This window comes from Zonotrichia albicollis, chromosome 1 (genome assembly GCF_047830755.1).
Source record: "Zonotrichia albicollis isolate bZonAlb1 chromosome 1, bZonAlb1.hap1, whole genome shotgun sequence".
Taxonomy (NCBI): Eukaryota; Metazoa; Chordata; class Aves; order Passeriformes; family Passerellidae; genus Zonotrichia; species Zonotrichia albicollis.
Window position 1 is genome coordinate 150,575,472 of NC_133819.1, and position 13,668 is coordinate 150,589,139.

The 13,668-nt window shown below is 40.3% G+C and overlaps 1 protein-coding gene across 2 annotated transcripts in view; it reads right to left on the reverse strand.

Moving 5' to 3' along the window:
* Positions 1 to 899: 899 nt before the first annotated feature.
* The window catches only part of AGO2 (argonaute RISC catalytic component 2), a 46,261-nt gene continuing 33,492 nt past the window's right edge, over positions 900 to 13,668 (reverse strand). For both annotated transcript variants that reach the window (XM_074557574.1, XM_074557565.1), the window contains exons 11-19: positions 13,312 to 13,445; positions 10,892 to 11,076; positions 8,913 to 9,072; positions 7,036 to 7,126; positions 5,414 to 5,608; positions 4,157 to 4,291; positions 3,309 to 3,410; positions 2,783 to 2,982; positions 900 to 2,180 (exon numbers count right to left, since the gene is read on the reverse strand). In XM_074557574.1, coding sequence (XP_074413675.1) covers positions 2,072 to 2,180; positions 2,783 to 2,982; positions 3,309 to 3,410; positions 4,157 to 4,291; positions 5,414 to 5,608; positions 7,036 to 7,126; positions 8,913 to 9,072; positions 10,892 to 11,076; positions 13,312 to 13,445 — 1,311 coding nt within the window. In that variant the 3' untranslated portion in view covers positions 900 to 2,071. The remainder of the gene's footprint in view (positions 2,181 to 2,782; positions 2,983 to 3,308; positions 3,411 to 4,156; positions 4,292 to 5,413; positions 5,609 to 7,035; positions 7,127 to 8,912; positions 9,073 to 10,891; positions 11,077 to 13,311; positions 13,446 to 13,668) is intronic.

Below are 13,668 nucleotides of genomic sequence, written 5' to 3' on the forward strand. Positions count from 1 at the left end.
CTGAATTTACAGAGCTATGACCAAGAAGACACTCTGAGCCAGCAGCCTAATCACCCAATCAGAATAGTACAAATATGATTATTCTGTTAACAGGTTTTACATTTCACCTACAAAACATTGACAACTCACACACTGCTACAAGGTGAAGATCTGAACTGGAATTATGTACCTAAAAAGGCTTGATGCAGCAAAGGTTGGGCATTTTCTAGCTTATCCAACACCACCTGGTGGCAGCTGAGCTGCTCTGTGGCCCAGAGCTCTGCATGGCTTAAAGCTACTTGCCCATCCCAGTGGCCAGAGGTAAAGTGTCCAAACAGAGACTGAGCAGCCCAGAGAAAAGGGAAAAGACAAAACAAAATCCATCAGTGGAGGAGAATGAAGGTTTTCCAACCTGCCTCTCAGCATCTTATTTCACTTATCCCATGGAAAAACAAACATGATCAAGTCAGCATAAACAACTTTCCTGGGCTTTTTCCATTTTCTCCTAAACCTGCTCGTGGCATTGTCATTAGTGCAATGGTTTACATGTGTGTTATGGTTTTTATGAATCCAGTGTGCAAACTAACAGAAGCATCTATCTCATAATTATCAGTTTTAATTAATGCTTCTCCTAAGAGAATGGCAAAATTCTCACCTTTCCTACAGATCTTATGCATAATGAAGAGAACTTCACCTCCCTCCCTAAGTAAACTTCAGTTTCCTCATTTTTATCTTTACTGCATAGATTCTCTGACTTGTGCCTAACTTCCAGCGAGCCACTCTCCTCTAGCAGAGCTCCTGCTTCATCACTACTCAACACATAAATAAAATACAAATTGTTTTGTGCTTGTATGGATGTAGGATGTTGGTCTTGTGTGCGTCTGAACCGCAGAGGTAAATCCTGCTGTGTTGAAAAAGCCTTTCTGCAAATCCCAAGCTACAACAGACACTGGCTGCATCTCTCTCCTCTCACCACATCAATTGCATATTTTTTTTTTTGCATTTGAAGAGTAATGTCCCCACAAAAAGGATCTTACTTTCTAAGTTCAAAGCATTCTTGATATGTTAACAGAAGTATAATGAGCACTCCTTAGTAAATAAAAATAAATAATAGCATCTAGTCTATCACATTAATACTGTGAAACATATATAAAATTTACATTAACTCAAACAACAGTGAAAAGGATTGTACTGTATTTATCACCACAGACCCGTATTCTTTAGAGACTTTGGAAAGTAAGTGTCACAGTCCTGTATGACAAATCCTAAAGTTAGCTGTCAGTATGATTTTAAAAAAATCTTTAGAAATTTTTTTAAATGGCACATTTTCTTCTGCCAATCTAACTGGAGCTATTAAAAGCTTAGGTACAGGTTTACTATTTTCTTTTTTGTTTTTTTAAGTTCATCTTTAGTCTATGAAAAACATTTTAAAATGCAGCACAATAAAAAACATTCAAGAACAAGCTTCAGAAAATACATTTGTCCTTAGACACACAGAGAATAATCTGAGAACAATCTTTATAAGACAATTAGAAACCAGAATTGTGTCACGCTCTTATTTGGAAAATAAAAAATTTGTAAATGCATCTAGAATAATCAAGGCTTCATAAATACTCAAAAAATGCTTTGCTTTCCTTTGTACTAAAAGCTGATTCACAGCATTTTAGCTCATCAAACCTTAGTATGAATTAGATCTTTGCAAGTTATCAAAAGCAACTCAATGAACAGCAAACTGAATGAGGAGTTTTGTGGGTTGAGTTGTTGGTTTGGTTTTTTTTGCTTATCTTCCCTAAGCCCTGAGATTGCAGCTCTTGATTTAATTACAAAATCTGGGTCTGTTTTATACCAAGCAGCTCAGAGATTTTTGGCAAACCACATTTCCGACAACAGCGGGGTTTGGTACAAGAACGCAGTTTGTGATCAAGTCTGAAATTCTGGACGGAAGGCTTCCTCGCAAATGGGAAAGAAAGGAAAAAAGATGCATCACTCATTGCTGGCTGTCCCTGGGCTGGGGCATCTGTTGGTCTAAGTGCAGCTGGTCTGGTGTGAATCCAACTCTGCCTTGTCCGGAGCCGCGGAACACGAGAAGGTGTCAAGCAAAGTACATCGTGCGCAGCGTGTCCTGGTGCACCTGGACTGCCTTGGCAAGTGCTTGGTGGTCTCTGCCATTGCTCTGGCCAGAAGTGTGGCTGCCTTCAGCACTGGAAGAGAAGGGAGGGGGGGAAACAAAAAACAACAGGTTGGGGGGGGAAGAGAAACCCTACTGTTGTCCTGATTTTTTGAGCCTTCTGATGTTTACATTCTCGTAACAAACTTTCTCACACACTTTCTGTAAATAACTTATTGTTTTGCATTCTTTTGTGGAGGAGGAGGAATTTGATGGACTGTTGGTTTGTCCAGCATCATTGGAGAGGTGGCACTTTCACCCTCCAGTTCACTGTCACTTTTGGAAATCTATAAATGTTGGGAGTCAGAAAATAAACTCCTCTTTTTTCACCTTGAGAGCAGCGGTGTGTGCAGATCGTGTTGTTTTGTGCCCTATAGTGACACCGTATTTAATCTGCCTCTCCTGGCATGTGTTTCTGTACCATTACTTTCTTCTGGACAGAATAAAGGTAATTAATGTTTGACCAAAGCCCCACTGAGGTTCTGAAACAGCAAACAGCACATACAGGAACACCTTCTGCTTTGTATCAGCAGTGACAGCAAATCCAGCCTCAAACTACTGAGGACACCACTGACCCCAGAATTAACAAGCCCCACTGCCTTCCAATTGTGCAAAAGTGCAAAACTCTGAACTCACCTATCGTGCTCCTTATCCACCAGATGGTACCTGGCTCTGAAGGCCACCAGGTGAGCGTAGTAGGCGGGGGCAGGGATGGAGACAGAGCGCGTGCAGCGCACGTAGGTGTGGCACAGCTGGTAGGTGAGGATCTGCAGCTCGTCCGACGAGAAGCGATTGTCATCCCACAGCACGTGGTAGTGAGAGGGCCTGCTTGTTCCCTGCAGCCAGAGCACACAGCTCATCAGCATTCCCAAACATCTCCTGAGCTTCCAACCTCTGCTGGGAGCTGCAGGGAAATGGCTGTGTCCTCAAAAACCACGGGCAGCAGCTCAACACATTCCAGCTGGCTTTTCCTTTAAAAGGCAAACAAACTCCTTCCTTGCTGCCTATCAAACTAATCCCTGCCCTTTTATTGGTAGGGCTGTGTTTCCCAAAATTTCACCTCTGAAATGTACTTTCATCTTGACAAGAAGCCATCTGATAAAGGAGCTTTAGTACAAACATTAACAGTTAAAGAGTTACCATGCCACACAAAACGTCTTACCTGAATCCCAGCATGACTACACAGGTAGAAGTCAAACTCTGACGGGTGGGTGATTTTTGTGTCCACTGTGGTACCAGCTGGAATGTTTCCACTTTTCCCAACCTGTTGTGTAAACAGCAAATGCAAAGACATTGAGGCACAACACAAAGGGGTTTTTTTTATTTGCAGCTGTATAGCCAGGAAAACAAACAAAGAAAAAATCTATAAAAAGCAGAAAGTGAAGAAGAATGTGCAAAACTGAAATTTTGTTCCAACTGAAAATCTGCAGTACCTCTACTATGGAGAAAGAAAAAAAGAGATCTTCTGCAAAATCTTCTTAGAAATTACCTAAAAAATTTGGTTTTCTGAATAATGTAAAAAGGATTTCCTGCAACTGAGTTGTCAAATTATTTTCACCTTCCCACTCCAGAACAGGAGTAACTTTTCCTGTTTATACCTGCAAGGGGACAATCCTTCCTTGTCAGACAGGCCACTTCTTCCCTCAAAATCTCTTCAAAACAGAATGTCAAAATACTCTTTACTTTCAAACAATTTAACATCTGTAACCACAGCATTTATTAATATAACAACCATGTTCATGTCAGCTTTGGGAGTTACTAATTATTGCCTTGAAGCCTGGTGGGGTCCAAGTGCTCCCACAGAGAAGCCTGACAGAAGGAAAAAGAACATGGAAAGCCAAATCTTTGCCATGAGGAACTCTCCATTCTCAACAACAGCTCTTGAAGAGTCTCCTCTTCACACAGAAAGTACCAAAAATCAAATTGGAGATTGATCTCCCCCCACAAAGTACCACAAATGGACAGAATTGGTGACTTGGCTGGAGCTCTGGGGTGCCAAGCAGAACGTACCCGCTCGTTTTTATCCGTGCAGAAGAGTCTGGTGTGGTGCCTTTTCTGCACCACTATGAATGTGATGCCAGGCTGATAATCCTTCTCCAGTTTAATGCAAGCCTCCCTGATAGCCAGCAGCTCGTGGTGCAGAACCTGAGCCACACAGAGAGAGGTGGGATCAGCATGAACCATTGCCATCATACAAATTCCTCTTATTTATCCACAGATAATTTATCCTGTTCCTTCTTGCACTGTCACTCAGAGTAATGAGATGTCAAAGCTTTCAGGACCAAATCTCAATTTCTTCCCCTCATGAGGGCAAATTGCATCAGCAGGTTCCTGAGCCAAGAGAAAGCTGCTTCCAGATTTGCTCAGCTCCAAGCACGAGGCTCAGACTAATAACCTGCATGTCAAAATCTCTTTAACTACCAAATATAAATGAACATTTAATTAGGCTGCTGAATACAACAGACTAATTATTTTTCAGACTAGAACAAGGGATAAAATCCAGAAGTGCTCAGCTGCTCTTTCCCAGCTTTCTGCAGTTCCAGGCAGGACTACAGACATCAATAATAATGAAAGTGAAACAAACCAAAAAACCAATTATTCAGTCTGTGGGTTAATTGTACATGAAAACTTCAGTGAAAAGCAATAACAAATTAAAAGAGAATATATCAAAAGTTCATACAAAGATTATTTTATCAATTCAAATTTAGCAAGTGACCTTTCCTCTTTTCCCCCTAGATTTTGAGAAGCCAACTCAAGTCTGTATCTTTTATTTACATACTTAAATACTGTATAGAAAAGTGTACATAAATGTCTTTAAAATATATAGAAAAGTATTTAATAAAATATGGTACTAACAAGCAAACAAAATAAATATGAGAGGATGAGTTTTATCAGAATAAAAATGACTGCGACAATCCAGTATTTATTAATCCTGCATTAACAAAATATATAATTATTTTTTACTACCCAAGTTCTATAGGATACACTCTCACTAATATATACTAAATAGGAAACAGATGTGGAACATAACTTGAGTGCTAAAACTACACTGTTCACTTATAATTCTGTCAGGGAAAATATTTTAAAGGGGAAAATTACTTTCAAAAGCACATGAAAAGTATGCAAACACTTCTCCTGCTTGCTTGGTTGAGGGAAGATTTGTTGCGCTTATACTTCTTATAACTCCAACCACATAGAGGTGGAATTTTAAAATTCCATTACTACCACGAAACTACACGATAAGAATTTCAAGAAGACAAATATCACCTGTTGGAACTGCCCCTCAGAAACACCATCCCTGTAGAAGATGATTCGAGTTGGTTTGAACCTGGTGGATTTGTAGAACTGGATCAGCAGCTCCCTGACCATGGCAGCCAAATCCTGGATGATTTCCTGCCGGTGCTGCTGCACCCGCACCGTGGCACAGTAACGGTTGGGATGAGCATCCATGCTTCCCACAACCTGGAAAAAATGCTTGGCATCAAACCAGAGAGCACTAAAATAAAGGTTATTTCATGGGATAACTGCACTGTTTTGAACACTGAGTGGTTGGCTTGGCAATGATGTATTTGAAATTAAAATGTGCTTGAAAACAGCTCTGGGTTTAGTCCACCTGTGGCAGCACACCCTGCTGAAACAGAAAATTGTTTTAAATCTAAAAGACTCATTTCTTGCTTGCACCTACAGGCACTTAAAAACTCAAATACAGTTTGGAGCACTGATACCATGAAGCCATTGAGATAATTCAGACTGTTGCATAGGAGTTGGAATTCTGAGACAGCAAGCCTGAAATGGTGATGGACCACAGAAATATCCACACCTTTTATCAAGGGAAGGGATTTTTCTGTTAATGAAACATTAACATCCTGTAAAAGTGACATGGGACTTAAAAATAAACAAGCAAAAAACCTGAAGAAGTGAGCACATCTCTGTCACTGTCATATTTTCTGAAAAATCCCCTTGCTCAGGATTTCTCTCCTGGGAAGCCGAGAAGCCTCAGAGAAAAACAATATTATCTCATTTGCTTCTCCTGTGTTTTGCTGCTTTGGAATGTGGTTGGAGATTGTTTATCCAACATGTGAATTTTTTTACTTACTGGCCAATGAGGGCCAAACTGTGTTGGACTCTGGAGGAGTCACGAGTTTTTCTTAGTTTTTCTTTTTTAGCCTTCTGTAAGTATCCTCTCTCTACTCTTTAGTATAGTTTAGTATAGCATTCTTTAATATAATATAGTAACATAAAATAAAAAATTAGCCTTCTAAGAACAGGGAGTTAGATTCATCATTCCTCTCCTTGATGGGGGTCCCAGAAAATACCACACAGCTCCACCTGGTTTTCCCTGAACACACAGGTGTAAGTTTTTAAAACAGATACATAACATCACCAAAGAACTTCATTATTAAACAATCCTGAGCAGCCAATACAGGTGTTTGACATAATACAAGCTAAAGACCATTCCCTGTACTTAAGAAGGACATTTCCAAGAGATTACTGCACATTTTGTGTTTTCTGGAAGCTTGAGTCCCCAGAAACCACAGCTGAGCCAGCCTACCTCCCTATCAGCAATGAAGAAATTCTGAACATTTCTAAGTGCTGAAGAAGCAGATTTAAACATGCACCAGCTCATTATCAGCCTGCTAATAAATATCAGCTCCCAAAAAAGCTCCTCTGTGTATCAGCAACTCAGGCATTTTACAAGCTAATACACACATTTAAGTAATTAGCATCAGAGCAAGCTCTCTGAAGTTTCAGTAAATTCCTGCAGAAAAATAATTTATAATGCTATAATTAGGCAATCAGAAGCAATGGACCACAAAAGGATTGAAAGCAATAAAATGCATTAGAGCTGAGCAGCAGGAGGGAGAGAGAACAGGACACAATTTACTCACTGCAGCAATGGAAGGCTTCTTCCCATCCCCAGCTGGAGGGTGAGTTACATCTGCACCAAGGAATATGACAGGCTGCTGGAATACTGGGGGTCTGGCAAAGAGAAGGGAAATTTGTAAAAGCAGCAAGATTTATGCTTAATAAAGCACATTACAACTCAAATAAACAGCACTCTGTACTCCTGCAGGGAATTCATCAACAACTGGCACTTGATCAGAGTTGGTCACTTGTTCTGTGGCAGGAATTAAAAATCCTGATTAAGGTTCTCATGCTAAATACTCAGGCAGATTTTTAAAGCACAGCTAATTGTTGCTCTTAATTAAAAATTAGTTTTAAAATATATCTAGTTTTTTCAAACTTGAAGAATTGCAGTTTTTATCACTGAACCAAAGAAAGGAGAAAAAGTTGATCCCTTAGTAACAAATGGCATCTGAGAAAAATAAATAAGTATGCACATATGCAGATACTGTGAAAAAATATATTTTTCCTAATAAAAAACAGTCTTGGTAAGGAAGTCCAATAATAGTAGGTATCAAAGTTATTACTTGCAAAGTAGATTTTTTTTAACTAAGCTGGAAAGTTTTAAACAAATTTTTAGGTTAAGATATTAAACTACTGCCCCAAGAGAGGAACACCAAAGCACTACAACACAGGTTTTAAATTTGAACTCTATTCCTTAATGAAACAATTTCAAACAGGAAATCTTGGACCACCATAATTTCTTTGTGGGGGAATGATTTCATGGTTAAGAAGATTAATTTATCTGTTTGCAGACCTTCTTTAAAAGAAATGGGAAGGTAATGTTGATGATTAGGCTTTTGTTGTTTTTTCTTGAATTGTTTCTTTTTTTTCTCTCAGGAAATTTTCTTCCCATTTTTTGCCTAAGAGATGATGAATGGACAGTACTTAAGAGACAGAAAAAAATAGCTGGGTGTCTTGGAATTCTGTTAATTTTTTGTTGTCGTTTGGGTTTTGTTATTGCTGCTAATGTTGCTTTTTGTCTACATACATAGTTATATATACATATGTACATACATATATTCTAGTAAAAAACTGTTATTCCTTTACCACATCTTCGCCTGAAAGCCCCCAGAGTTACAATAACTTGGAGGGAGGGGGCCATCTCATCTTTTCCATTCCAGGAAGATTCCCACCTCCCTTGGCAGACACCTGTCTCCTAACCCAGCAGAGGTTTTGGTGCCCAGGGTTGGGCTCCAGGGCATTGAGAGGAAATTATGAAAAAGGAATAGCAGTTTCTGGGTAACCTAATTTTGTGTGAACACAGAAACCTCCTTAGGCACCATGTGGTCTAACTTAGCCTGGTTTGGCTGCCACATGGCTGTGGATACATTTTGTGCTTCCATTTGCAGCTCCTCATTTAAACATAACTAAGGTTACTGTGGCTGTTACCCAGTCTGCACAACAGGTCAATAAGGTGAGCAATTCCTGGATTTTTCCCTCTGGCATGTGGACACATGGCTGTACAACCATCACAGGCTAAGCTCACGTCTGTGGGGCTTCATCAATAATGGTGCCCATTGTGAGGAAGCAATACAGGGGGGAGTTTTCCCCAATTCTTCACCCATTTCTTTGGATGTACCCCAGCATCTTTTAAAGGGTTCAAATTTTTTTCTAGATGTTGATATCATACAATGGCTGCTGTTGCTGATAGGCCTAATCTATTTAGCATTTAGAGTATTCCTCTCCTGTCTTCATAACCTAACTTTTGCAGGACTATTTATTAGAAGCCAAAAGAGTTTGTCTGAAGAGTCACTGAAGCTGCAGTGCTGTGGCTGCAGATAAAGGCTCCCAGTTATCTCAGCATGTCTCACATTCTCTGCAACACAAAAACCTCTCCCCCTTTGAAAGATGAATTTACCTTCCCTGTGGCAGTAGAATGTTATTCACACCTCCTAATTTGACATTTATTTTTAAGCAGAGGTTGGACAGAGTTTGTGGTGTTGTTCTTTGGACGTTTTTCATCTGCACACACTGAGTGGCCATTCCCAGCACCGTGTCCCCGACGCGCTTCACCTCCGCTGCACAAGAGAAAAACCAAAATAAAAAATTTGCAAATTGCAAATCAAACCATGGAGGAGACTTGAATTTAATTACAATTAACTACACCTGGAGTTTTTGCCCAGTGGGGCTCAATCTTAAAGGAATACAATGAAACTTAAACCCAAACCCACCCAGCCTCCAGAACATCCCCCCAGTTCTGCTCTGCTCCACCTAACCAGCCCTAAATGCAATAACTAAAGGCACTGCTGCCTTATATTAACTACGATTTTTTTTAATTCATTCTTATTTTTCAACTGTAGCATCATATCATCATCTTTGGCTAATGATGTGGGCAATGTGGATAATATTAGGATATTGAGCGCTTGTTGCATTATTAAACACTGGAATAGTAACACAAATCTAGCAGTGCTGAGCAATATTCAACCAAGAAGTTTATCAGTTCTTCACTGCAAGTTCATCACTTGCATAGCCAAGTGACCAGCTCAGCACACAATGGTCCATAAAAACTCCAAGAAACTCATTAAGCACTGTACAATTCCAATGGTTAAATCAAATCCTATTGTTAACAATAAAATTGAGACTTCAAGGTTTTCAGAGACCCACACACTCTTATAGGGAAGAAATTTGGGCTCCAAGACTGGCACAGAGAAGATGAACCCTCCTCTTTGGCAACAGGAGAGGGAAAGAGCAGGGTGGGAAGAAAAGACAAGACTGTGGGTATGGGAAGCGCAGGGTATGGAAGAGCGTAGGGTGAAAACAAGCAGAGAAGATTAGAGGGGGCAGAAATAACTATAATTAAAGATAATGACAAAGAAAGAAGATCAGAGTGGTACCACATCCTCTCAGTGGTTAAGTAGAGGAAAAGAATTCCCTTTTAATGCCAAACAGGAATAGTAAAAATGTCATTTTGCACCAAATTTCTATTGTACAAATTAGAGATGAGCCACTTCGTTTGCAGGCTGAATTCAAGGGGGGAAAAAGTACTATTTCCTTAAGGTTCCTTGCTTAATCTCTTTTCATCTTGTAAGAGATTAATATTAAAGTTGGAAAATTATTTTGTGCTATATTAAAATGGTGAGGGATGGCATAAAACAAATCTGCAGCTGCTTGGTAGATCTGATCCACCAGAGAAGAGTGCACACAGCTATGGGAGAAAAACAGTGGCTGCTGCTCCAGCTGGGCAAGGTAAGTGAAAAAGGAGGGAGGCAGGACAGGAAAAAAGCAGTCCTGCCTATAGGAGGAGCTGGAAAATGCATGGTTTATGTAAAACATACTAAAACCCATGTGTTTTATGCACCAATTGTCACTGTTTCAAAAATAACTTTTAGTTTGCTGAATTTTCATTTTCTATGCACCTGTATCCTTGCAACCCGAGTTAAAAAACTGAAATGAAAAGAAAAATAGACTGAAATCTCCTTCACTCAACATTTTTGCCAAAGGAGATTGTTTGAGTAAACAAAGGTGTTCTAAAAGCTACAAAGTTCTTGAAGTCATTACTTCTTCAGTCACTTGGAATTTTCAGCACACAAGTTTTATTAAGCATATTATAATCCACTGCCTATCAATGTCAATCTGACCAAACCCTGTGCTGGCTTTCTCAAATGCAATCAGCAGGGAAAATGGCAAAAACAAATTAAAAGAATAGAAAACATACTGAAAATACTTAGGTCTTAATATAAGACATCACACAGCACAAGAAAAATAGTAAAATTAATTTACAGCCCATTCCCTAACTGGCATTTATAGAGTTAAACCAGCATTAAACCTCTCTGCTTTGGACAGCTCACAAAAAACACACAAAGCTGTGACTGAAATGCACCATTGGCACTCACTGACCATAGACTGGTGTTTTTCCTGGCAGAATGACCACGACCAGCTGCAGCCCAGTGTAAGTGTTCTTGAGGTGTCTGAACATGGGCTCCACGCTGTCGGCTCCCTGCGCGTATTTACAGAAGCAGGGCTGCCCCTGGATTGGCATCCCAGCATCCCTGGAAATCTTCCTCAGCTGCTCTGTGAAGGACCTGGGCAAGGCACAGAAATACGTTAAATTATCAGTCAGTCAAAACCCATCTTGGTTTTGATGTTATTTTTGATGGAACAATCCTGTTAAACTTGCAGAGTTGTGCTGTTCAAAAACCTGGGAATTTAACCCCATGTGCCTCTTTAATTGGCAATGCCCGTGTAGTCACTGAAGGCAAGACAGGAAATATGATGTATAAATAACATAATTGAAGAAAAAAACTTATTACCTTATTTCTATGAGAAATACAGGATAAAATACTTTTTGCAATAATGACAATTTGGCATAGCCTGCTCTAACATAATTCCATGTTACCACCAGAGAAAGGGCTGGAGTTATTCCTTTTTTCCCCTCATGATGAAAACAATCAACAGAAATTACCAGCAATTGTCTCAGTGAATTGCTTTAGCATCCATAATAATGCACAATTTCATAGATGCCAGAGAAAATGTGTAAAATCCTGGAGGTGAAGGCAAAACTTCTCCTAGGCTGGTAAAAAAAAAGTCACCCTTTGATGGAACTGGTCAGATATGGAGATAAATTTCTTCAGAGGCTTCCACCTGAGAGCCTTTTTAGCTCACTGCTAAAAGCCCTTTATTTATTAACCTCCCCACAGTTGTCTAAAACATTGCTCATCCCCACCACAGGGTGCCAGGGTATCACTGGCTGAGAGGGTGTGAAGATTCAGCTTCTTCCAAACCTGTTGTTAACTTGCATGAATCATAAGAGCCTGTGAGCTCCAGCCCCGCAGCCTGAGGCTCCTTGCAGAAAATGGAAAAACAAGCCCTCACTACAGCAGAGCCAGTGGCAGAACATCTCCCCATCCCTGGGAGTGTCCAAGGCCAGGCTGGGTGAGGCTTGGAGCAGCCTGGTCTAGGGGAAGGTGTCCCTGCCCATGGCAGAGGGGCTGGAACAAGATGATCTTTAGGGTTCCTTCCAACCCAAACCCTTCTGCGATTTCAACATTCAAGTGTGAAACAAGTCAGGGCTGAGTCCATCTGGAAGTACAGTGCCTACTGTAGGAAGGAAAGGCTCTCTCTCTGTTCCTAAGAGGTAAAGCAGGATGATTTGGAAGATTTTAGAGCATCTGAAGGTGTTTCCTCTGTTGAATCAGCAGCATTTGAGTTCCAGCTTGATCAACAAGATGTAACAAGAGACCACAAGATGGAACAGGATGCAGACATTTTCCTGGCTTGAAGCAATGTCCTTTCATGGTAAATAAAAACTCATTCTAAGCCATTCAAATAATTTTATTCTGGCTCATTATGTTCAGGACTTCTGTCTATTTCTCAAAACTAAGTAACTTGGCTTACACAGCATTTCCACTAGAAGCAACACCATGGAAAGGAAAGTTCTCTGGCAGCCCAGTTCCTGACATGTGCCTGGAGAGAACAAGTCCCTCCCTTCCTCACACAACGGGCAGTAAAAGATTCCCACTGTTTGCTCATCACTTGTTAGGGAAAAATTCCCAAGCTGTTTAGCAAACCATGAGAAGGAACAGTGCCCTGGCAATGCCACTGGTCTGAGCAACCCCTGCCTTGAATTCACATCCCAGAGAGCAGCTGAGTCACTGCCAGAGCTGCTGCACTTGGCCATGCATGAAGGGGAAGCAGCTGCACGTGGAAGGAGGGATCAGACATGGATCTGGGCCTGCACACCTTCCCTGAGCCAATGCAGATGTCACTGTGACAACAGTCTTTGAACAATCCTGTCCCATCCTAAGATAAAGAAACCACATCTGGAAGTTTCATTCAAACACCTAAACCCAATAGAACAACCAATCCTACTCATCTGGCAAATACAGCAACTTGCACATGCCAGAAACTCTGAAGAGGAAAAGGTTTTGTACAAGAAATTTCCTTTTAAAGAAATTCTGCATGAATAAATCTACTTCATATAACCAGGAAAGAGAACACACATGTTAGCTGGCATTCTTGAGAAATACCCACTGATAAACACCCATTATTACACCATTTCTGTTATCTTAAACCCTGTGCTAAGGATTCACAGGTCAGATATCTGCCATAAAGCAGAAATGGATTTTGTTAAGTCTGATTTGGAAGATTCCCTGATGCTGGCACTGAAGTCAGACTGGCATCACTCAAAACACAAAGACACAGAAAATGTATTGCTGTGTGTTTAACAATTAAACCAAAAATATGTTCTTAATAAAAGTGAAATCATGACATTTGCATCCTTAATAAATGATAAAATCAGCACCTTACACAACACTTACTTAAGATGAACTTCAGTGCACTGGCGCTGGGGAGCAAAGCAGGCAATTGCCCAAACCTTGATTTCAATTCCAGTGTGAAATTGTTTATTCCTCATGTCCCAGACACCTTGCACTGGTGTAGCAATTGCTTTATTCTGCAAGTGGAAGGTAAAAATTAAACATTACTGCAAAACCTGATTGATGCTAAACAAAAATGGGCTTTGCTTCTACTTCCCTCCAAGTGGAGGTGATTTATACTCTGAGGTCACTCTCTCCCCTGTACAAACATCCATCCATCTTATAATAATCATTTTATCACTGTAGCAACACAACTTCTTAGCCAGGTGAAAAATAAAACTCACATTGTTCATTTTTACT